Here is a 27,001-nt window from a genome sequence, read left to right on the forward strand (position 1 = left end):
CAAAATATTGTGCTAGAGACTTCCAATTAGTTTCAAAATTAGGGTAAATGATTGAATATTACTAAAATATAAGAGTTTTAGCTTAAAATTGCGTTTTTCAACCATTTCGGTAGAGTCAAAGTTGACTGAAGGTTGAAATTTTGGCAATTATTGTTATTTATATGAAAATATCTCAAAACTGATAAAAGCTACAATCATGAGTATTTTATTGTTGTATTCTACATAAAAATGCGCACATTTTCATATATAATACTTCATGTAACGGCTAATTTACAAGGGTACAAAAATTATGTCAAAGTGACAAAATAATTTCCGAGATGTGTCACAGATACTTTTTAGTGCGGCAAGAAAGAAATTCGGGCTTGCGCGCCTGCGTAACGATTGTAAACAAAACAACACCTTGATCCGTGAACTCCCAGCATCCCCCAAGGCGCGTGATTCAAGAGTTTTCGGCTGGTAGGCCTAAAAGTATTTTTCCGCGAATTTTTAAAAATACTTTTGTATGTCGACGTAAAATACGTCCAGTCGGCACCCGAGAGACAAAAAATTTCGACGTAAAATACGTCCAGTCGGCGTTTAAGGGTTAACCAACTGGGAGTTTGCCACCTTTGATCAGTTTTCTGAATAGTACCAGCATTCTACAAAACAACTGACCAGTATTTCAGAATCTAAGACATATATGAATATCATAGAGTCAGACTTCTGGGTGCTACCCAATGTCATAGTTCATTGGGTCTGAGGAAGATAAGATCTGTTCTACTAACAAACCAATTCATCCACTCATGTATGTTTGTTATCATTCCTCTCCCCCTTGCTAACGAGAGGAATGTCCTGCTACTGATAGGTATCTTACTGATACTAACCCTAACAGTATGGCTACTTCACTCACCTGTATCTTGTCCGTTCCAGCTTATGATGATACTCTCTTCTTACTGCCCGAAGTAAAGGAGACAGAAATTTGAAAAGGAAAGAGGCCAGTTATCTCCTCCATTTCACATTCATACCATCATCGTAGACAAGATACCAACTGACCCGCCAGGGCTGCTAGATGAGTTACACAATTTGTTGAGCAGCCACCAAAGGACCCAAGGAAATTGTGTCTAATGACACCTATGGGCAACCTTATTTATATACAGGAAATTAAAAGTGGTTTGTCATAACAATGAACCAACTCTCAAATTTCAATGAACAGACAGACACCTTAACATTGCTAAATTTGAGCTTCGATACAGTCACAGACCAACCGTCACGATCATTTTAACAAATATGTTCTTAATTGCCAGAAGGCACAAATTCCTCTGCTGACCTTCTCTTCTGTATGAGCCCATTGATACAACTTGACAACAAGGAGTAGGCTTGACCGATCGCCTCTGTTTGGCTTGTTCCTTTACGTCTACCACCTTTATGTTCTAGGTGACGTAGTTCTTTATATAACCACAGAGTACTTTGACAAGTCAAAGACGGCCCTCCTGAAGGTCTCTTACGCAAACTCACACCATACTGAGCATGACTAAGAAATGTATCTGTCACCATGACCTGTGCTGCATTGACTCATTATCCCGGATTCTGGGGCAATTTGGAACTTGTTCCTAACTACTTTTGAGTCTACATAAAAAACCTGGCTATTGAGTACTCTCACTCTACCAAGGTCAGAGGAAGACCACCACCCACGGTCAGTTTCCTGTAACGTGACTGATGTATATGCCTGGTGGTAATCCATCGAGTCTACTCTGATAAGGAGTATGTTTTCACTTACCAGATCGGAGTTCTTATGTGCCCCAGCCAGTTCACTGCTCCTGATTCATCTGAAGATTACTCAGTGTGAAGTGATATTCACATGCCCAATCACCATTCCAATGTGTATCACCATACATGTAATTACAGAGACTTCCCTCTGTTCTGACAACCTCTCCACAATATTGTCTACAGACAGAATGTCTTCAATGGACAGAAACCTCCTCTATACAGGCAGTCATGGCCAAAGAGTCATTCTGTATATGTGAGCCGAAGACCTTTGGAGTTGTGTTACATCCGAGATGACACTCTACACCCGAAATCTTAACTATTAGTTTGAAAAGGGATACTGGGCAAACTCCAGACCTTGCGATATTAATTCTACCTATCGGTGGTGACTCTTCCCCACACGAACCCGGTAGCGATGATTGTGCTAAGATAAACTTTATCAGTCACTCATCCTGGGTCCTCCTTAATTACTGGAACCCCTTCTTCTGTTCAGGACATGGAGGAGCAGGTAGAACACAGAGTTTGTGTAACCTCCAGGTTGTTCCCAGTATCCCAAATGGTATCCTCAGGCTCCTCGAAGGGCAAAACCCCTGAGATAGCTCTTATATGATTTTTCAGTTATAAGAGTTCCTCTCTGGAGGAGTAGTTTGTGCACTCATCTGCCAAACCGGCAGTCCGAGGTCCAACTCCCGGCTCGGCCAACGCGGAATCAGAGGAACTTATTTCTGGTGATAGAAATTAATTTCTCAATATAGTGCAATTCAGATCCCACAATAAGCTGCAGGTCCTGTTGCTAGGTGACCAATTGGTTCCTAGCCATGTAAAAAAAATATCCAATCCTTCAGGCCAGCCCTAGGAGAGCTATTAATCATCTCAGTGTTCTTGTAAAAACTAAGACACACTCAACTTTTCCAATTATATGGACCATATCATAGGAAAACCCCAGGGGAATGTCCTATGATAATATATTCTATTCAGACACGTCCTAATTATCCTCCTGTCCAAGGAATTAACCTGTTAACAGGACATGGCTCATTTTTCACAAGAAATGTTACTTTCTACCCACGAAACACCCTCAGCGGTGATCTGTTACAATATACAGGCATATGTTCAATATGCTACCTTCCAAAGGGAAATCTTATATTGCCAGAAACTACCATGGTGCTATTCTTGAATAACCTAGCACCGAATTGTACCCAACGTCACTTCACCCCACCTCACTCTTGAAGAATGGGAAATTCCCTTCCTTCTCCTTCTAGATATGATGAGGTTCTAATGACTTACTTCAGCCAACTGAAGCTCAAACCCTCCATGTTAGGTTCACGAGTTCAATATAGAAACTAGGCCAGGATGGAAGAGACCCATTTGCAGATGCTAGGTAATCTAGCCAACAACCATTGGACTAGGCTAAGTAGGTATAGTCAATTATGAATTGATTAACTTATTTTAAGTTAGCAAGACCAGGTTCACACTGGCTTGGTTAGGTTAGGCTAGGTTAACTCTTCCCCCAATTAGGCTAGGCTAACTCCTCCATCATTTAGGCTAAGTTAAGTCCATCAGAGATGTACTCTTAACTAGTCTAGGCTAGTATAGACTATCTTAATCTAGAAACTAAATGACTTAGGTAAGGGTAAAGTCGCTCAAGAAAGTTTGGGCTATCCATGCTAGGCTACAACCACAACCTTCTAGGCTGAGGTGGTAAAAGTGTGTCAAATGGGTAGCCTAGGCACTAGTCTATGCTCGGCTATACTTATAACCTTACTACTTCAGCCAAGCTAAGATAGTAAAGGCATGTTCAAGTAGCCAGACCATGCTAAGTCATCAACCCACTGTTAAGCTAAGTTGACATGTACAACATGTATGTCGGAACCATCTAACCTATGAGATAGGCTAAGCTAACTAAGAACTGTACCACTCAAACTAATCTAAGATAGTAAATGCAGGTTCGAAAACCAAACCGCAACCGTTAACTAGGCTAAGCCGGCACATGTATTCCCAAACCAGTTAGTTCGGACAGACTAAGCTAAGAACTACTACGTACTTAGATTAACTAAGATAGTAGCAGTAGACTCGGACTGGCTGGAATAGGCTACAAATTTAACCACCTGTTAGGCTAAAAGGTATAACTCAATTAGCTTGGCTATAGCATCTTAGGTTACAAGTGCCCTACTTAGGCTTGTCTACCTTAAGTGGCGAAAGAAAGAAGTTCACTTCCTCCTTTTAACTTAAGATTCCATGCGGTTTCATTAAGAAGAATGGTTCTACAGTAATTTACTTCTAAGGAACCAAGCTTACGATTAACTTTAACTACTTGTGTAAGAGTCGAAGCGTTTGGTCAATATTCTTATAGGAACAAACCAGATTATACCAACAAGTATATAAAACAAGGGACTTCTTCTTACCTGTAAAGGTTTGAAGTTTTCTGGAGTCAACCCAAAGTCGGTTAACCCTTAAACGCCATAGGGGTATAATAAAAATCGTCTCCCGTATGCCGAGGGGGTCTTGGAGTGAGGGCCGAAGCGGAAAAAATATTTTTAAAAAAAAATCACAGCGCGCTTAGTTTTGAAGATTAAGAGTTCATTTTTGGCTCCTTTTTTTGTAATTGCTTGAAGTTTAGTATGCAACCATCAGAAACAAAAAAAATATCATTACCATATGTAAATAATGCGATATATGATAGCGCGAAAACAAAATTTCATATATAATTGTATTCAAATCGCGCTGTGAGCAAAATGGTTAAAGCTAGAGAGTTAATTTTTTGTTGTTATATTGTACACTAAATTGCGATCATTTTGGTACATAACACATTGTAAAACGATCAAAGCAACACAGAGAAAATATTATCTTCGTAACTCGCAGACGCAAAAAAATGTTTTTTTCAAAAATTCACCATAAATCTAAATATTGTTCTAGAGACTTCCAATTTGTTTCAAAATGAAGATAAATGATTGAATATTACTATACTGTAAGAGTTTTAGCTTTACAATTGCAGTTTTTGACCCTTTCGGACAAGTTAAAGTTGACCGAATGTCAAATTTTTGTATATACTTTTTTATATGCAAATATTTCGAAAATGAGAAAAGCTACAACCTTCAATTATTTTCAGTTGTATTCGACATAAAATTGTGCACATTTTCATATACGTATAAAACTCTATGAAACGCCTAATAAGAAACGGAGCAAACATTCCGAGAATGCGACATACGAATTTCGGAGATTTGCGGCGGAGAATCCGCGCGCGAAGGGGATAGATGACTGAATATTACTAGACTGTAAGAGTTTTAGCTTACAATACCGTTTTTCGACCATTTCGATAGAGTCAAAGTTGACCGAACGTGGTTTTTTTTTCTATTTATCGTGATTTATATGCAAATATTTCAAAAATGAGAAAAGCTACAACCTTCAATTATTTTTTGTTGTAATCTACATGGAATTGCGCACATTTTCATATTTAAAACTTTATGTAACGGCTAATTTAAAATGGTGCAAACATTAAGACAATCGCACATATGATTTCTTCGGAAGAGTTACCGCGAGGACGTAAGGAAAATTTTTTTTTTTTTTCATAAATTTACCATAAACCGAAATATTGTGCTAGAGACTTCCAATTTGTTACAAAATGAAGTAAATGATTGAATATTAGCTTACAATTGCGTTTTTTTATCATTTCGGTTGAGTCAAAGTTGACCGAAGGTTGAAATTTTGGCACTTATCGTTATTTATATGAAAATATTTCAAAACTGATAAAAAGCTACAACCATGGGTTGTTTTTAGTTGTATTGTGCATAAAATTGCGCACATTTCCATATATTAAACTTTATGTAACGGCAAATTTAAAATGGTGCAAACATTACGACAATCGCACGTATGATTTTTTCGGAAGAGTTGCCGTGCAGACGTAAGGAAAAAGTTTTTTTTTCATAAATTCACCATAAATCGAAATATTGTGCTAGAGACTTCCAATCTCTTGCAAAATGAAGGAAAATGATTGAATATTGCTAAAATATAAGAGTTTTAGCTTAGAATTACGTTTTTTGACCATTTCGGTAGAGTCAAAGTTGACCGAAGGTTGAAATTTTGGCACATTGTTATTTGTATGAAAATATTTCAAAACTGATAAAAGCTACAATCATGAGTATTTTTTTGTTGTATTCTACATGAAATTGCGCACTTTTTCATATATAATACTCCATGTAACGGTTTATTGAAAATGGTGCAAAAATTATGTCAAAGTGACGAAATAATTTCTGAGATGTGTCACTGATACTTTTTAGTGCGACAAGAAAGAAATTCGCGCTTGTGCGCCTGGGTAACGATTGTAAACAAAACACCTTAATCCGTGAACTCCCAGCATCCCTCAAGGCGCGTGATTCAAAAGTTTTTGGCTGGTAGGCCTATAAGTATTTTTCTGCAAATTTTTAAAAAAACTTTTCTACGTTGACGTAAAATACGTCCAATCGGCACCCGACAGACAATTTATCTCGACGTAAAATACGTCAATAGGCGTTTAAGGGTTAATTCCCACCATGGAGGCTGTATTCAATTACTAAGAGGAATCCATAGCCTTCCAGCAATCCGTGCATTTGTGTGTTGTAAAACTGACTCCACATGGCTTGAACAAGGTAATTCATACGACACCTTTGTATCCTTTTTCAATCCAAACACCATGTCAATCCCCGGAGGAAGCATACTGGCAGGTGTCTCCGTGCTCGCCAAAAGGTGATTGAATTGACGAATCAAATCAATCTCCTCCGCATACCAAGCCAGAAACTGTTGGTTTTCTCCTTCCTCCTGATTCTAGCATTCTCCAACTCTTCACAGCCACACTAGACTAAGCTTCCATCATCCACTTGTTTGACAATTACAACTACTTCTTGTGCTTTCATATAATAAGGGATGTAACAGTCCTGGCTCGAAAATGGAGAAGAAACTTCTCCTCTTGGCTCGAGGATCAGCTACAAAGTCCCTATTCTTCCAGGATTGGCAAAAGAACGCACTGGCGTCAAAGCCAGTCACCTAAGCTTGTTGACGCCAAAGCGTAAGGATACAGAGGAAAGACTTGCGTCTTTTCCACTATGTGACTGTTATATCTCCTAACACTTGTAATTTCTCTCAAAAACAATGTGCGTTTAAAAATCTCCAAATCTGAAAGCACAGTTGTAAAGTACTCTTGTACCTCGAAGTGAAAAAGGAAGCATGTCTCCATGTAGGCCACAGCTGTGAAGTGACATCGAGGCGGGCGCCATGTTTATGACATCACTGAGCATCTCGAATGCAAAGCCAGCACTCTACAAGAAGTGCAAGGCTGTTGTTGTTATTCTCGTAGAAATAGCAACCTGACTCTAAAGGCTGCCGTGTTGCACTATCTGCTTCTCTACAGATGCGACGCATCCGACCGCCATTCAGTGCATATCAGGATAAAAGGGACATCCATCATGTGGGACCCTAGATGGCTGTTCGATGTCATATAGCAAACCAACTATCCTTCTTTGGTTGGTTCTCCTGATAGGCCTAACGCCGACCGCACACCTGCATCATCTCTGCCCACGTATCTGGACCGAAAACAAGATGGCGATGCACACCTCTCCCAGCAGGGAAAGGAGCACAATTAGTCAGGCAACGAATTATCTGTACCTTAAGAGTTTCTGCACCTACGACTTACTACCCGAGAAGTACCTCGACGTCAAAATCGTCGAAGAAAATATCTGGGCGTTTATCTGCTTCTTGTGATATCCAGGAAGTCTCAAAGCCTGAGAAGGCTTCATGTTCACATGCCTGGGAATTCCAAACAAAAAATTCAAAACACCAGGGGGCAAACTAAACCGGCTTTAAAAGGACGGAGGCAAAGCATGTCCTCTCTTAAAGGCGGTAAGAAAATAACTAACGGGGTCACGAGTTAAAGAGGGGTATGTGGGTGGCTCCACATGTCTTGTGACCAAGTACAGATGCCAATAGTCTTTGCGTACACAATTATTTTAAAACTTTACCGGTTTCCAGCTGGTGCTGAGTATTTATCCTAATGTTAAGACTGAAGATTTGTTTCGTACATGAACAACTATCAAGTGCAATAATAAAATCAAAGTACAATTCCTAAATCAACCTGCATACATAAGAAAGGTTTATACCTATAGTACTTACCTCACTTTGGATTTCATCCCAAAGCTGTGTGTTTGACAGGTCTGTTCCATATGAACTGGCAGTAGCTTCCATTGAATTATTCATGAAAGAACTAAGCGCCTCACCCAAAATGTTCTGCTTCTTGTAGACAAACATTGTCCCACACAGTTCTGTCACCACCATAAGCAGGAGGAGGGAGAGACACTGTAAAAAAAAAAAAAAAAAAAAAAAAAAAAAAAAAAATTATGTAATGATAGCTTTAAGAAATAATAGTAGATAGGGTAGCATAAAAACAGAGAGAGCGAGAATCATCCAAGTACAGTGAAAGTAATGAGAAAGAGAAGGAGAAAGAATAATCAGAGTATGTACAGTGAAAATAACGTGAAAGAAAAAGAGGAAGAGAGAGAAAAAGAGAATTGAGCTTTGGTGTGTGAGCCAGAATTTGATCAAAAAACCTTAGTCACAGGAAGTTGAACCATAACACCATCGCAATTAAAATCTTAAAGACTGTCATAAAATCTTTGACCTGTTACCTCGCACCAAACTTACTTAGCTTCTAGCAAGAATGCAGCTCCGCCTCCAGGAGGAGTTATTAACATGATATTGTCATGATACAATAAAGTTTTATACATACTTACCTGGCAGATATATACATAGCTATAGACTCCGTCTTCCCGACAGAAATTCGAAATTCGCGGCACGCACTACAGGTGGGTCAGGTGATCTACCTGCCTGCCGCTGGGTGGCAGGAATAGGAACCATTACCTTCTAGATCCAGATTTTTCTTCCACTTGTCTCCTGAGGGGAGGTTGGGTGGGCGGATTAATTGTATATATCTGCCAGGTAAGTATGTATAAAACTTTATTGTATCATGACAATATCATTTTTATACATTCAACTTACCTGTCAGATATATACATAGCTGATTCACACCATTGGAGGAGGGTAAAAGACAGCTAGTTACTGAATAGAACGGTAAACAACATACGTTGTAGGTAATAAATAAATAAAACCTTGGTTCCTATGTGTTTAGACGAAGGGTTGACTTCCTAGCTATTGCTCGGAGTCTGCTTCGTCTCAAGAGCCTCAGCGAGGATGTGACCTATGGCTAAGAGTTCTTGTAGATCTGTCAATGGGGTCTTATCCACTTACTCGACAGAATCTAAAGGTCTTTTGTCAATGGGGTCTTATCCACTTACATGACAATACACCTGTGCCTGGTGGCAAAATTAAGGAGCACAACACCGATCCCGATCACCTGATCCTAACACGAGGGTTCGTGCTTAATTTGAAAAAATTATCCCCAAACTCCTTTCAAACAACCCAAAGAAAATACAATGTTAAAAAACAAAAGTTAACTCACTAGTTAAGGATCAGTGTCGGCTCCCTATCCCAGCAACGTATCCGCAGACACGTATAATCCAGAGAGAAGGATCTCTCTTAGATAAACTTGACTTCCTTCGATTAATGGGAAGTCAACACCGAGTTGCATCTCCCGTAAGTGACAGCTAATATGTTCTCATGACATATTGTTAGGAAAGAACAAGAATTCATAAAGATTCGCATTTCATGTGCTTTTTAAATTCTCAGCTGTTTGAGGGAATCATCAAGTTACTAATGAAGGGCTTCACACTTTATTCAAAGAAGACCAGTGCTTACTTTGAAATGTATCCCTTCTGGATGAAGCCTAGAGCCTAGTTGGCGTCTGGCTGGCGCCTCGCGCCTGGCTGGCGCTTTTCGTCTGGTTGGAGCCTAGCGCTTGGCCGGCGCCTCTTGCCTAGCTGGCGTTTTGCGCCTGGCTGGCGCCTCGCGCCTGACTCAAAGCAGGCTCTTTTTGGCGCCTGACGCCTGGCTGGCTCCTCCCCACTTGCTGGAGCTTCGAGCATGGTAAAGTCTCGAGGCTGTCTGGCAATATCCACATCGGACCCTCTTCTTTGGCCGATTTGTTCGTCTGGTTGGAGGCCCGCTCTTTCTCCGCAACTGACAATGACAGTGTTCATTGCAACTGTCTGTCTCCGGCGTATTTTCGCCTGTTTTGTCATTAGTTGGCTGGTTGGCTTTATATTGTCTGAATGTCTTGAACAACCACAAATTTATCAGGAGAATGGAGAAGAATGGAAGAAATTCTTCCCTTCTTTAGCTTTTGGCCTCCGGCCAGGGGAGGTGATATACATCAGTTACATCCATAGACGATGGTATATCTAACCATACGAGAGAGAAGAGTCTTTCTCCTAGGAGGAACCTTCGTGATTACTTCCGTTGCTATAGAGATCTCTTCTTACCTGGTGATGAGGTTTCTCGTTGCAGAATCTTCCCTATCCTTGCTCAAAGGAAGGGGAGGAGTCTGGAAGTCGAAGGAGACTCCGAGCTGAAATTGGGAGGACCCTAGATTTCTTGGCTCTTATTGTATCCCTCTGAAAACTTTCTGAGAAGTATTTCGAGCCCTCATCGCAACCTAAGGACTCTATAGGCAAACGTTAAACCCATTTCTTCATCTGTAGATGAAAACGTAAGCCCCCCCCTTTTTCTGGACAACGAAACTTCCATCTAAAAACGTTGAGTCAGTAATAGAGGGTTTTAGTTCTTTTGCCAGACATACTATGCTGGTTAGAACCTATTGCCGAGTCTCTATGGAAACTGATGCGAGATTCCAAAGCATCAAAAATTTAATTGTCTTCTGGTAGCTTAGGACCAAGAAAAACACAGATCCCTCATAAAAATTTTCTCAAAGATGTCTTCATGAGGAGCTGTTCATGTTGTCGGAACAAGGATCTGAAGGCCACACAATTATCTCACTCAAAGTATATGATATCCTATTCTTGTCGAATTGAGGTATCGTATGAGATCCCGGAGATATAAATCCTCTGCTATCTCTACTCCCTTTGTAGAGACAGCGTATAGTCTTATACTGCGTTCTTTGATAGCATATAAAAAACAAGGCGATTCTTCCCTCTGGAAGGGAAGAAAAAACCGTTATGTGTTTCACAGAGGTATTGGAAGAGGACAGCCTCCTCATTCCATGTGGCACTATCTGTAAAGAATTTATATTTAGGGAAAAAGACTAAAGTTTATTCCCCTTTCTATAAATAAAGATGGCGTATATTGCTACCTCTCTTGGTTCGAGGAAAAGGAAGCAGTCTATAGGAAGCCTGTTCGTCTTCTACCTTGCTAAGAGATCTATGAAGAAGACTTTCCGTAGGTTCTCACAACTCTTTCCAATAAATGTTAGACATACGTTAACAGTTACTATCGTCAATCGAGCAGGTTCTCACGGACATGCAAAATTTTGCATCGCTCTTAGGTTAATAACTCGCTAAAACGAGAAAATATCTTGGATGGAGGTGATCTTGGCTCATTGCGCCAAGCTGGCGCTTCTGGTGCAATTTGCGCCAGGCTGGCACTTCTAGCATATTGCGCCAGGTTGGCGCTTCTTACTAATTCTTTTTAGGTTATGTGCCAGAACCTCTGTGCCTTTATGGCACCCGACATCCTTCACATGTTAATTTCCGTTCTTAGTAGGAAAAACTTTATATACGTAGTAGCAGGCGGCCCGCGGTTAACGGCGCAATCACTCAACGGCGAATCGGTTTTACGGCGGTCGTCAAAAATATTCATTAAAAAAATAAGGCATTTTAAAGGTATCTTTACGGCACAAATTTCAGTTAACAGCGCGCTAGCGCCGTTGTCTAACGAGTTCATACATATGCAGAAATGCCGTTCAGACCATAAAGGTTATGCAAATTATATAACAAATTTATGGAGAGTTATTACGTAGGTATTAGGGTAAATATATGCCTCTGACGCTGTTCTATGCCGAAAATATCGAGTTACATAAGTGCAATTTAGCTATGGATGTGTCGATTCATAATTGTTCATGCTTTTGTTTAAATGTGTGAAAATGTATTACGTGAAAGGCATTTTTATTTCTGTACAGAAATATGATACAAAGGCAGCTTTTGAAACTGCCCTTCACGATAGCAAATACGATGTTCATGTTCTTTCTTGTAAGCCAGCCCGCCTGCCGCTCTCCGAAAATATCGATTTAAAAAAAGTGCAAATTAGCGATCGAGTGTCGATTTTATAAATGTTTTATGCGTTTATGTTTAAAATGTGTATGAAAATGTATTACGAATAAGGTATTTTTATTTCTGTGCAGAAATATGATAAAAAGGCAGCTTTTGAAACTCCCTTCAAGTTATCGACTACGATGTGTTTTTCAAGTTCGTTCTTGTATGCCGCCGCGGCATACAAGAACGAACTTGAAAAACACATCGTAGTCGATAACTTGAAGGGGAGTTTCAAAAGCTGCCTTTTATCATATTTCTGCACAGAAATAAAAAATACCCTATTCGTAATACATTTTCATACACATTTTAAACATAAAAGCATAAACATTTATGAAATCGACACATCGATCGCTAATTTGCACTTTTTTTGCCGCCGTCTGCCGCTCTTCCAAAAATATCGAGTTAGAGAGAGAGAGAGAGAGAGAGAGAGAGAGAGAGAGAGAGAGAGAGAGAGAGAGAAGTGTGCAAATTTAGCGATCGATGTGTCGATTTTTCAAATGTTTATGCTTTTATGTTTAAAATGTGTATGAAAATATATTGCGTAAAGGTATTTTCATTTCTGTACAGAAATAAGATACAAATTAAGGCAGCCTTTGTAACTACGCTCCACGTTGTCAGGGGATGGTTTTTCATGTTCGTTCTTGTCCGCCAGTTCCGAAAAATGCATTGTGTATTTATTAATTATGCATCTTTTCCATAAATTCTTTAAAAAGTTATAAATTATTTCACTGTATCCAAGAATATTATATGTATTCTCATATTATTGTATTTTAAAATACTACGGCAAACTTAAGACCGTATTCCGCGGAGCGGCCAATGTTGTGGTTTGAAATCAGCTGATGAATACGAGTCTGTTTCACCATAACGCAATTCTGAGCGAATGCTCTTGCTCTAGTTAGCATAAACGAATATCTAGATACTTGACTTATATGAGACAAAGTTATTTTTCCTTATACAGCGTGTTTTTAGGTGGAAATATTTATTGAATATGTCTCGTTGTGAATGTGAACTACTATTTTTTTCGTTAACAGATTACGTTGGCGGCATGTTATTGCGTTAAAAAATACGCGATTCCGTTCGCAATACGTAATCCTTTATATCATGTAATAGAAACTTAGATTTTATCTACGGCGTGAAACCAACAGTAAAATGTGTTCTTTCAAGCACAGTAGTTTTGATTAAAATTATTTTATCCCAATTTTATCTAGGTTGTGTGTGATGGCAGACGTTTACTGCAGTTTTTATCCTTGTTGCCGATGTACGATAATAGTCATTAGCAGCTTGAACAGTTTTCTCAGCTTCAGTCATAATTAGGTTTAAATTTAACGGTATATTTTCCGATTGATCTTTAATCTATATTGATCTCTGATCTATAGCGAATAAAGTTATTACATTAAGATATCTCAGTTCTATTCTATACATAACGCCATTTATAACAAATACGGTAATGTTGCACTATAGTACGATGATCGAAATACAAGCCAAACAGATGTTATCCAGTTCGGTTGTACTTAGAAAAAAAAAAAAAAAGTTTTCTCGTTCGTTGTTCATGGTTGTACACGTTCACGCAACGAGTATAACGTTAAAACCATACTTTCACCATTCTCTTTTGCTGTTATTGAACTTATGTAACTAGAAGATGGATAAAGTTAGGCCATTGTAATTTGATCTCTCATAAAATCGAACTATCGTAAACTAATGATCGTAACCTGAACACTACAGATACCTGTACACTGTATAAACTTTATTATATCTTTACATACTCTAGACACCCACATGTACTGTACAGTAAATTATTATAGTACTATACTGCATGAATATAATTTTACTTATTGCGCCGTTGTGGGATTACGGTGCCTCTGACTGGTCTAGAGTTACGAAAGAAGGTGTGCGGCGGCCGTAGGCTTTTAAAATCGCTCAGCGTCGAAAATCGCTTGGCGTCGGTGGCCAGGAACGGAACCCCTCGCCGCTTAACCGAGGGCCGCCTGTATAGTCCATTCAGGGAAACAATTCTGCCACGAAGAGCATGTTTCCCATCCGACTCATCCATCTTCTCCTGCGCAATATCCGATTCTAAAAAAGGCTGTGTGCGTTTCTCGAAAGACTTGACCATACCGTAGTCTTAAAGTGAATTCCCTACTACATCCATCTTCTCACTAAGCATGTACTCTAATAAGCCATGCTTTCGTAAGCATGAGAGCATTATATAATATAATGTTCTGCTGCGTTAGAACCCTTTAATAATGTTACCTACGGTAAACAGCACTGAAAGGTTGTAAGATCTTTCTTATTGAAAGCTTCCTAAGTAGGTGTTGTCTTAACAATCCCTTTAAGCGTAGTCCTTCCTAGGAAAGTCCTAGAAGGATACTGGTAATTCATGGAAACCGCTTCTAACACGAAGAAAATGTTTCTATCTTACTCGCCGTTCACCAATCACTTCTCGAAGACATGAGAGCATCATATAACTCGTACTCTACCGTAATATAATCCTCTATAATACTGTTACATTGTGGTAAACCGTATTAATTTTGGAAATTTTGTAAGGATACTAGGAATTCACTTGACCATTATAATAATTTTCTGTATGTGTATACGCTTTGCCATACCGTAGTCTTAAGGTGAATTCTCTGTTATATTCTTTCCTTCCCGTCCTCATGCCTGGGCAACGAGAGAATGGAAAATTCTATCCTCGTTATTCTCCAATACAACAAATTATTGTTATACGCTTCTCCTAATAAATGATCCAGGATCGAGGAGGATCATTCCAGATTCCTATTCCTTGGACATAAGGCCGTAATGTATGGCTGAAGTACTTGAAAGAGCCTCTCACCCAATAATGAGAGCTCCTATGAGTCTCTTCCAGTACCAAAATATTACAAGTTCTCCCTTGTATATTCACATAGGAGTAGGATAATATAAAATCCTGTCAATAACAATGAAAGAGGAGAAAGAGGAGTAGCATGGTTCAAGGGACTCGCCGAAACGTGCAATAAAAAAAGGGGGTTTGCCAAGGTCTTTCTAAAACCTGCACCCAAATTGACTTACGAGTCCGATATATTTTTTATCACTTGTCTCATAAGGTTGAGGGAAGAGAGAGACCTCTGAAGATATCGGCTCTCTTCACAAGGTAAAGGGCTTTAAAGCAGAACCCACTCTATCCTGACACGTACTACGTTCGCCTGTGCGATATCTTGAATAACTGTCAGTAGAGGGTTGATCTGGCAAAGAATGATTCTCCCAAAACAAATCCTCTTGCCAGAGAAGTCTGTTCTTGCTAGAGACTTCCACAATCTCAGCTAATCCTGACAAGGGCCAAGGCCGCCTGTGCGACAACTTGTGTCCCTTTCAGGAAAAAACTGATCTTGTGTCAATTCTCAAAGAGGAGACTCTTGTAAAATCTATCTCCGAATACTAAGAAATTGGAGATCCTGGCGCCTCGCACCTGGTTAGAGCCTGGCTGGAGCCTTTATGGCCCATTACTCGCAGCCGGGGTCAGGGAATCTCCCTATCAAAATAAGAAGAGGTGCTGTAAGAATCTTATAATTCGACAGTACTTCCATAGTTGGAGGTTTCTTCTAAAATTTCCTCTAATTTGAGTAGATCGGAAGGAGAATGATTCCTTTCTCGGTTAATTCTTCTGTAGACCCCCCTTTTTACCTGAAAGAGAAGGACTACTAAACTGTGAGGGACTGAATAACTTCCCAGCTCTATGTTGGAAAGCATAATTTGTTCTAAGGTATATCTATTAACTAATTATTTTCTAGTTGGAGCCAGGCACCTGGCTGGCACCTCGCGCCTGACTGGCGCTTATGGCTCCTTGAGCCTGGCGCCTGGCTGGCGCTATAGCGCCTGTTTCTGGAGCCTGGCACTTGTCCTAAGCATGGTAGGAGCTAGAAGCTTAAAAGTTATATATATATGCTTTATCACTCACCGAGATCCATATAATTCATTCGATCGACAAATAATCTTTTAATATCTAATTCGTTCTCATCAGAATAGATATATATTCTAAAAATGTACCGATGAGGAATTTTTTGTTGAAATAACAATTTCATACCCCCATGGGATAGAGCCCCCGTCTAGTTGTACGGGGAACAAATAAAGGATAGGACAATGACTCTACCGCAAATATTATCGAATGATATATACTTTTAGCAGGTTCCTAGTGGTTGGTTGGATCTTTAATATTAGAAAGCGCTAAATAGTCGCCTGATCTCGAAAGGTGGATGCAGTTATCCGATTAATGCCATTCTCATTTTGAATAAGTTTACCGGAAGGGATTATTGATTGCAAGGAAAACTTTCTTTCCAGATACTCATACCCATAATGAGATTTATTTTGCATATTACGAGAGTCTTCGTCATTTTCATTCCTTCGAAGTTCTTCTCCTATCCATCGTGGAAAAGTAGGCATAATAATCAGGGAGAAACACTGTTTTAGGATGCCTTTCCAATGGCTATCCTTGGCAGTCTGGGACGCTCTACAGAACCTGCCGAGCGGACGCCTGACCAGTGGGGATTCTCTGAAACCTCCTTACGGTTTTCGACATTCCTTCTCCTCTGGGCTTGGGAGCTTGAAGGAGGTCTAGGCCTGGGAGCAAGACAGAGCCGATCAGACGCACCCTCCATTGCAATGGGGAACACTTAATCACTTCTTATCTTTTAATAGCTCACATTTTGAGCTACATTATCTTCAAACTATTACTATCGATTTGAAGTTTCTGTAAAGTAAGAAGATGATGAGGATGCAACACTACTAGTACTACTGATAATTCTAACCGCTCGTTAGTACGAGCAGCCCAAAACAATAAACTTCTAAAGGAAGCGTATCTAGATACATGCTTTACTGATTCCCTAAAGTAGGAAGTCAGTTTATTTCCCCAATCGATTCTAATACTTATTACACTTATCAATGAATAAATATTAATATTTCCCTTTCTTGAAAACTATGAGTGTCTACCGACAATTTCGGTAGTTACATGATATAAAATCTTTGAAAATTTTTCGAGGCCAAATTCATTAAAACGTTAATATAAGCGTATGCCGAGCCAAAGACCCAGTACTTCCCTGTAAAAGACAGCCCAGAAGATCGATGGCGATGAAACACGAAAATCAAGTCAGGAGGAACTGCAAACCTATGTTTACATTCCAAGCGACAGAGAAAATCTGGATCTAGAAGGTAAAAGTTCCTATTCCTGCCACCCAGCGGCAGGCAGGTAGATCACCTGACCCACCTGTAGCGCGTGCCGCGAATTTCAAATTTCTGTCGGGAAGACGGAGTCTATAGCTATGTATATATCTGACAGGTAAGTTGAATGTATAAAAATGTTAAATTACCGACTCCGCCTGGAAAAGGAAGAATTAACATGCTAACCCCACCTAAAAGGGGATGGGGTAAAGATAAGGAAAAACCACTCCACGAATCAAGAATCCAGTTGGGCAGAGAACCAGAACTTACACCGCATAAGGAAGTGGTGCCGAATTCGAGACAAGGGTGGCTGAATTTGAGACCGACAGAAGCCAGAGACCGGCAGATGTCGTTCAAAAAAGAAGTAGAAATATTGCCAGGGTCCAAAGAGATTATAAGCTTTGTAGTTGTAACTCTAATTCTTTGCACAGTAAAGAAAGAAACTCTGCTGTTCATCTCATTCAAACTTCTCCTGAGAGATTAAGCTGTTAAGATTTCTAATCCAGAACTAACATTAAGAAGAAGCATAAAGTTAAACATAGAACCAGACAGCAAAACGAATCATCTAGAAGAAAGAAGCAGGTAAGCGATCATATGACTCGAACACTCTACCTTATAAAAATGCACTACATTTATAAAATATTCTATTTCAAGAAATATACAATTTAATTTCTGTTTTATAAGTTAAACCCTCTAATTTTACTTAAGGCTTATTGTTCAATACGTATAGATAACCAAGTGTATATTATATTTAAAAAAATCTGAAGTGATTAATACTGACAGAGAACTACCAAACCAAGTCTAAGAGTCCCTTCTTTCCCAACTCTCATGAGCTGCCCAGTTGATTTTAGAGTCAAAAAGTTGCCATTAGTGAATTTATTGGCAATAAAAGTAATGGCACCCCTTTCCCGCCTAATTCCCCCAAACCAATGGCTCGTAATACAGTGGACCCCCGTACTTGTGGGGGACACGTTCCAGACGGCCCCCCCCCCCCCACTAAAAATGCTTGAACCTGGTTTTCGTAATACTTTTGTTAAAAAGAAAAAAAAAGTGCATTTAATCAAGAAATTGATACGAAAATACAGTCAACTGTGGATATTTCTTATAGAAAAATACTGTGAAAATGCAACTTTCCAGCAAATAATGGGTGGATATGGCCCATAGAGAAATCTGCTAATATGTGAATCCACGAATGCCGAAAATGTGAATACAGGGGGTCCACTGTATTGTTACTTACCATGAGTCACTCTGTCGTCCACCCATAACCTATTATTGTTACGTGAGCATGTCCGTCCACTGGGGGTTAAACCTTAAACTTTTGTGTTTAGAGTAAGTATCTTGTAAACACAACAAAATTACAGATAAATCTTTAGGTATATAAACCAGAGCCTATTAAACACGAGTATTCTCAGCAAAAACAGAAGTGGTCGTAAACTTAGTAACAAGGTTTTAATTGGTAGTTACTGGAAGTGAGCAGGGGAATATCCTTCACTCACCTTACATTACATCACTGATCAATTTTCTTTTGGCCACAGGAACAGAGAAGGGTGGTTGGGATGGGATTATGATGAAACGTGGTTTGTAAAATTTGCATGTGTCTACGACAGCCAATTTCTATTTCTCTTTACTAAAAATATAAATACCATACAAATATATACTTTGACAACTTACAGTTTTGAATGCTTTAGGGTTTGGGGCAAGAGTGGAAATGGCACCAGCAGTGCTTGTTGCTGTAATCGCCACTCCTAAAGTCATAACTGATGAAACAGCCATCCATAACCATCTTGGCAACCATGGGGAGAGATATGCAACATAGGCAGTTAACAAACTTCCTCCAGTGTATCCCACTGCTATGCCTGTTCCCTGAAATGAAGTAAGTCAAGCAATATCAATAAAAAATGTTATATAAGAATTCTGGCACCATGAAAAATCATAATAATTGCTAATTTTATAATGGCAAAGACTTGCATAGAAAATGTGAAAACATTGTCACTAGAAATAAAATACAGTAGCTATTATAAATTTCATAGAAACTGTGCTACAGTCAAAAGGGGTACAGAACTAACAGAATGAAGCTGTACTGGATAATTCATTCGGTAAAATAACCCCTTTCCCTTTACCAATATTTAATATAAGTAAATACAGCAGCAATAAACTGTATTCTAAGTTGCACAAACAAATATAAAATCTAAAATTGTTTCAATATTCCTGGGAAGAGCATATGTAAGTCAAAATTTTAGACTTAAGTATATTACATGTATCCCAGTTTTTTCCTCTAATACAGTGGGCACCTGTATTTGCAGGGAATGGGTACCAAACCCCCATGAAAAGCTTAGAACTGCCTATTTTGAAGGTTCAAACACACACACACACACACACAAAAAAATGCTCATACCATTTGTGAATATTTCTCAGTGAAAAATACAGAGAATAGGCGAATTTTACGCGAATAGCAAAGGTACACCGAGAATATTCTTAAGTTCTTTCTCAATACTGGTTGGATTGTAATATGTCTTTTTTGTTTATTTTTACAAAGTTAAAAAAAATATGGAGGGTAACATAATGAATCTCCTATTTTATCAATAATTTTAAAAATTACAAATTTTCTAAGACAATTTGTATTTTTCATAGCTACAAACCTGAGATCTTAACAATAGGATAATTTCTAGCGCCTAGCTGGATCCGGTAAAAAAGTAGATGAAAGCAAGGAATCTTGTGGTATCTGGCAACGCATGCGTAGATCGGGTGAAGAGTGGTCAAACGCCAAACATCTACGCCAGTCTTTCCCAACTCAGGATGACTTAACAAAAAGAGGGGCGGCTAGAGGCGGGCAGTATACCATTAAGACCTCAGGTTTGTAGCTATGAAAAATACAAATTCGCGAACAAACCCTCGATCTTAACAATAGGATAGACTCATACTTGGAGGGAAGTATACGACATCCTAGACCGGCTGGGGGCCTACCCGCCAGTCCAGCTCTCAAAAGAAATAGTTCTTAGAGAGGGACTGAAGCCCGTTGAAAAGCTAGATACTACACTAAAATCTAATCACTCAGAACCTGAGAGACATACAATGATATATGGGATAACCATTGTATAGGGAACCAAAGAAAAACTGTGACTGTTCAAAAAACAAACCAGGCCACAAGGGTTTGTAGTACTCCCGACTCCTCCTTGCCCAGGAGCAGAGCCTATGCCAGTAAATATTGGGTAAGATATTGAATACTGCACAACCACACTACCAGTATGACTACCTCACTCACCTGTATCAGACCAGTCCAGAAAATGAAGTGTCAATTCCTTAAACCGCCCAAAGGAAGAAGGAAAGGTACAAGAGAAAGAAGGAGGCCAGCCAACTCACTCATTCCCTCATCCACACAATCATCTTAAGTAAGATACAAAGGTGCCCCGTTAAGGGCAACTAAGAGTTACACAACCTGTTGGACAGCCACCACAAGACCCAGGGAAAATGTGTCCATAGATCTGTGGGCAATATCCTCAAGATAAAAAGAGGTGAACGTGGACTGGCATAACCAAGTCCAGCACTCAGCACTCTATGTACAGCCAAGTTCTTTTTGAAAGCCAGAGAGGGACCAACACCCCTAACGTCATGTGCTCTAGCCTGCACAGACGTGGCGATGGAATCATCAAGAGTCAAGTATGCCTATCTGATGACTTCCCGTATCCAAAAAGAGATAGACCTCTTTCTTCGTACGGCCTGTACTGACAAAGAGCCTGTGGCAGCCTGATCTAAGGTGCAGAGTCCTTTTAAGATAGCAACATAGGGCCCGGACAGGGCACAACAAAAGCCCTTGAGCATCACCACCCACAAAGTCAGTCAGTGAGGGAATGGAGAATGAAGCGAACCTGTCATCATGCACCGAGGGATTTTGGATCTTGGCCACGAACTCCGGAACGAATTCGAAGGACACTGACTTCCAACCCCTGGTGTGCTTCACCTCATAACTCAGACCGTGGAGCACTCCTACCCTTTTGGAAGATGCCAAAGCCAAAAGGAAAACTGTCTTAAGCATCAGGTTCTCATCAGATGAGCGGCGCAAGGGCTAATATGGGCTCTTAGTCAAGCTCTTAAGCACCAAGGAACATCCCACGTTGGAGGCTTGAGCTCTCTAGGAGAAGACAACTGCTCAAACCCCTTAACTAGCAGGGAAAGTTCCCAGGAAGAGGAGACGTCGATACCCTTCAGGCGTAACACCAAACTCAAGAGCCCCCCTGTAGCCTCTAATAGCAGACACAGACAAACGTTTCTCGTCTCTGAGGAAGGTTAAAAAGTCTGCTATTTGCTGAATAGAGGTCGCGAGTGGAGAAAAACCCCGTTTACGACACCAATCACAGTAGATCGCCCATTTGCCTTGGTAAACCGCAGAGGTTGACTTCCTAAGACTGCTGGACATGTGCCCAGCTGACTTCTGAGAAAAGCCTCTCTCTCGAAGGAGATAGTTGATAGCCTCCAACCGTGAAGAGACAGGAATTCTACTGACTGGTGGAACCTTTCTGCTTGGGGCTGACACAGGAGATGCCTGTTCAGAACTTGACGGATCAAACAAAACAGAGGGAAGGCATACACCTCCAGGTTGTCCCAGGGATCTTGGAATGCGTCTTCTGCCAATGCCAAGGGATCTGGGACCACTGAACAGAACACTTCCAGCTTCCTGTTGTGAAGTGTCGTGAAAAGGTCCACCATGGGTCTCCCCCAAATCTGGAAAAGCCTGTCCGCCATCACTTGATGAAGGGGACCACTCTGTGCCTAAGATCTGATCCAGGCGACTGAGTTTGTCAGCGACCAAGTTCCATTTCCCTGGGATATACCTGGCTGAAAGCTCTACCGAATTGCTGATTGCCAACTGGTGAAGCTCGACGGTCAAGGCATGAAGCTGCTGCGAACTGACAGTTTACTTGTGAACCTAAGTTCTGGAGAGAAGAGGCGAGGCCTTTCAGACCCACTGGTTTTGCTATGACACACCCCTGGCTCCTCCCCCAGACAGTCGTAAGAGAGCACAAAACCACCGCCCATGGGGCGGCGGAGCAACCAGAGAAGTGCGAGTTGGACAGGAATCAAACTTGCCATATTTGAAGTTGCAAGTTGCTATGAAGTATATCTGTACTTTACCATTCCATTTCCTGTTTTGAGATTTATTTGAGATTGCAAATTACTACAAGTAGTAACTTAAAGTTCCAATTTGTGAATTTTAACATTTTCCATTCCTGTTTATATTCTAAGATAATATAATGTGACAGTAGTTCACCTCCCCTTTCCAAGATATTCCTATCTTGTTACCTAAAAGTTGCATCTCCTCTAAATGCAAGGATAAGAGTCTAAGTATACCTTAAAGAAATTATGAATAATTGAAAAATGTTATGGTTGGCCTTCAGAAACATGTAAGGTGTTGACTTTTGTATGTAATTACTTTACAATCCTTTATTTCCTCCAGAATGGTCTCCTCAGTTACGGGGGTAGGGTCGGAGGGTGAACTAGACCCTGGGTCTGAAAGGCCTTGCCTCTTCTCTCAAGAACTTAGGTTCACAACTAAATTGTCAGTTCTAGAGAGAGAGGCTTCAGCCTTTCAGACCCACTGGTTTTGCTCACTCGATACTTCAGGGGGCATGAAGATGAAGTCCTGCAACGACTGCATCGAGGAGAGCATAAAATGACCCAAATACAGAGTTGCTTTTCCAATTCATTCTAGTCATTATCTCTTGCAGCGTAATTCCATTATACATCATCCTTGAAGCTGCTTGACCTCTGATAGAGTGGAAATTGGTGGAGTGTTTCCTGGCATTGGGATCAGCTCTGAAAATACAGTCCCTGAATAGCTGCCTCATCTTTGGAAGGGACATGATCTTGAAGTTTTCATCCAGCCAAATATGGTCTTCCCTATCTATGTTCCTTTCTGCACAGATTTTATTTGTGTACTTCAGATAAAAGTTTAATTGTCTAACTGGACAAATTTTTGGCTTGGTAGGGTGACACCTAAAGCTGAATTCAATAGGAGTGTAATTGTTTCTCTGATTCTTGGCCATGAAGGAAGGGTGGTTTCTTAACACAATGGTTTCTGGCGTGAAAGTGCTCCTGGAGATACATAGATGATTAAATTGGTTAGCTCTCAATGGGCAAGCCAAAGCTACGAGGAATAAGGTCTTCTGAATCATGAGCAGCTATGAATAATCTCTTGTAGTGTTGAGGAAGGAAAACCACTTTATCAACATCCCAGCCTGGAAATTGATGAGAATTGCTGGGTCTTCTTCTATTTACTCCATCAAGCATAGCTTTAATATACTTGTCTTCTGCTAGACAATAATTGGGAAAGTATCCCTTCAAAACTGGTCCAAGAAGCCGCTCGGTATCCTTTAAGTGTGTTGTATGCTAGGCCCTTGTCTATTAATTCGTTAAAATAGAGTAGCACTGATAAAGAGGGAACTTGTTGTTACTTCTATATTTATTGTGTATGAACTCTTTAAAGCTACTGAAGAGATTTTGGTACTTGGCCATGGAGCTGTCTCGTAAAATTGGAAGTAATTTTGTTGCATATCTATGGATGAAATATGGAAGGTAGTTGATCTTTTTTATATTCTGAAGGCGATCAAATTTAAGTGGTGTTGCGCTAAGGGTAAGGTACAGTCCATATGAAGTATCTGGCAGCCTTCTGCTTTGACTTTGTACTTCCGGTATTCCTTGGAGACTGTCTGACTAGGGGAATCCATGGTTCCGTTTCCTGGGAAATAGTGCAGAAAGAGCATGTTGTTATTACATTCATTATATATCTTAAAAGCAACTTTATGCAGTAAGAAGCCTGGGGAAAAGCATAAAGAGGAGAAGAACCTTCCCAGCTAATGTGAAGAGCATTATTACTGATTGCTTTTTTGTGTTTGGTACGGAAGAACTAAATCTTTTACATTTAGAATAAAGCCATTGGTGAAAAGGTCTATTTCAGGAAAGAAATTCATATCTGTGCAAATTAAATTGAATAGATTATCGTCAAGAGTGGCTTCTGGAGTATGGAACCAAAGTCTCTCGATAGGAATCAGCCATCACATTGCTTTTCCCTTTAATCCATTTAGTTTGCAATGTCTATGTTGTATTTTCCTTTGATGTTTAGTGACACTTTGATGGCCTCCTGGGCCGATTTGTTCCTAATGCTACCATGTTTTTTGACCCCAACAGTTTGTTACTTGTGAATCTATGTGAATTAGTACTACTTTGTTTCTTAGTTTGTCTCTGAAGTGTTTTATAAAGTAAATGCATGCAAGTAGTCTCAATATGTTAATGTGCAGAGTATTCTCATTTTGTAGCCATGTATTATTAGTTGAGAGTATGTCATGTTCTCCTACTAATGCTCCACCCCAGCCAAAGTTGGATGCATCTGTGAATAGTTCTAGATCTACTTGATTATTAGGAATGTTTATATCACTATACATGTTAGTCTGTTTCCATTCTTCTAGAAAGGATTTGAAAGGGGGAGGAATGATTCTATATCCCCTTAGCAAAATATCTATGAAACCTGTGAAGGAATTTTAATTATGGTATCTACCATAAAAGGTGTAGTAGGAACAGAAGTTAAGTGTCCTATCAATCTTTGATATAATTTGAGGTCAGATCTGTTCAAGTTTGGATACTGTATTGGCAAGCCTGATACATATCAATGTTTTTCTGCATTGGTCTCATTGTTTTGTTCTCCAAGTTATAATGAACTCCAGGAAATCTATCTTTTGCACTGGATGAATAATAGACTTTTTAATATATTTGCCAACCCAGCTCCGTGAGCACTTCAATGACTATTTGGATGTGAGCCTCGCATTTGTGAAAGTCATCTGCCAATATGAGTATATCATCTAAGTAGTTAAAGATGAGTATATTATATTTCTTCCTAATGTATTTAACTACTGTGTACATTAGTTTGGAAAAGATGTAGGGAGCTGTCTTTAACCCGAAGGGAACAACCGTCCATTTGAATTTACGCGTCCTAATTTGAACGTTAGAATCTTTGAGCACTTGAATAAGAGGGACGTGCCAATAAGCGTCCTTTAAATCAAGTCTACATGCCCAGTTATTTAAATGCAAATAAGGGAATATAGTTTTAGGTTTCAGCACAGAGAAGAAGGTTTCTTGATCATAGTATTAAGGCATTTCATATCGAAGATTAGGCGAATGCTCCCATCGGGTTTAAGTTTGTAAAATATGTGGTTAGAGTAGTAAAAAGAATTTCTGTTAATTTGTTCTATTACCCCTAGGTCTAGTAATCTGTTACATTCTCTCTCTAGTACTATTCTCTTGCTAGAAGAATAATATCTATCAAGAATAATATCTATCAACCCCTAATCTTTTCAAAGTCTTTTGAGCCTTATTTTTATTGGTAAATGGGAGTCTCACACCCTTACTGATCAAGTTGCATGCAAAAGAAGAATTTGGAGTTTTTGCCAATTTTTTAATTTATTTGTCAATGACCTACCTATCCTACTTACTGGAGGGGCGTGAGAGGTTTCCTTGGAGCTAGAGGCTGCTGTAGGGAAATTTAACTCTTCCAATATCATTGAATTGTTAGTGGGTACATTTGCCAAATTTTTATCTTTACTGTGTAGCTCCAGGTTATTTTCCTCTTGGTCCGAGCAGGGCTCAATGGTATTAAGAATTAAAGCATAATTAGTTTTGTTTCTTATCTTTGACGTCTGAATTAATTGCTGTCTGTCCCCCTGTACTCCTTCCCCCTCTTCGGCCACCTCTCTTGATACCTCGCCTGTAGGGATTGAACCTATTCCTGAACCCAAAGCTTCCCCTGAATCCTCTGTAAAAATTAAATTTCCTCTGGGTAGCCCTGATGCTTGCCAAAGTTGAACCTTCCACCTCTAGAGATAATGTCCCCTCCTCTAGGAAGGGGACCGCCTCGAAAGCACGAAGCAATAGCTTTCCTTTGATCATCTGATAAGACCCATATATCATTAGTTTCAGCTTTAATAATAGCATCTCTGGTATCTAAATTGAGGTTCCTGGGTAAAGATCTACTTCTGAATGAGCAGATTAAACTTTTAATTAGATCAATGTGTTTCCTGACAAAAGGTCCCATTATCACTTTAGTAATGAAGTCAATATCGTTAATCTTAGAGGGGTAAGCTAATTGTGCCAGAGCTTGCATGCCCTTGAAAAGAAGATATAGCCATTTTAATGTTTTCAATATCAAAGTGAAATTTCTTCTTGAAATCTTCATTAAACAACCTGCCACTTGGCCAAAAGTTCAACTTTGGCAAATTTATCAATTTGAAAAGGTCTGCAAGTACTTTATTATGATTACAAACAAAGAATTGATCATGAGAGTTTTTGTCTCCTTCACTTAATGTTAATGCAATTAGGGAGTCATTTAATTGTATTTTCCCATCTCTATGAATGGAGGGCACAGCATTAAAATTGTTAGATATATAAGTAGGAATAGTTTGTTAAAGGGTAAGCGGGTTAAATTCTTCATAGTCACTACTATCTTCATTATAAGTTGTAAATAATTCTTCATTTGCATTCTCAGGTAAATCTACTTTACGGCGAGGGCACTTAGGAGGAGGAGTATTGTCATTCCTTTTTGCAGTCGAACCACTTCTGCAATAGGAGTGAAAACCTAGACTTAAATTTGATAATAAAAGTTTAACTGATGTCTATAATATGGCTCATGAATTCACAAATCAGGTTGGACAGCAGCAGACCTAGAAGGCTGAAGCCAGGCAATCGGGTTCTAGGCTCAAATGGACTTCATCGGTTAATTCAGGTCAATCGGCATCCTCTCACTAATATTCCATACTTAAATTTATATAGCCTCTACAGTAATCATCTTATATTATTTATATAGCCGACCTGTCAGAAATTCTTAAGACGCAGTTCCTCATGGT

At 39.6% G+C, this 27,001-nt stretch overlaps 1 protein-coding gene across 1 annotated transcript in view; it reads right to left on the reverse strand.

Moving 5' to 3' along the window:
- Positions 1-27,001, reverse strand: part of LOC135205474 (tetraspanin-4-like) — an 84,781-nt gene that overhangs the window by 38,258 nt on the left and 19,522 nt on the right. The window contains exons 2-3 of the mRNA XM_064236170.1: positions 18,786-18,977; positions 7,882-8,064 (exon numbers count right to left, since the gene is read on the reverse strand). Coding sequence (XP_064092240.1) covers positions 7,882-8,064; positions 18,786-18,977 — 375 coding nt within the window. The remainder of the gene's footprint in view (positions 1-7,881; positions 8,065-18,785; positions 18,978-27,001) is intronic.

This window comes from Macrobrachium nipponense, chromosome 24, assembly GCF_015104395.2.
Source record: "Macrobrachium nipponense isolate FS-2020 chromosome 24, ASM1510439v2, whole genome shotgun sequence".
Classification (NCBI taxonomy): Eukaryota; Metazoa; Arthropoda; class Malacostraca; order Decapoda; family Palaemonidae; genus Macrobrachium; species Macrobrachium nipponense.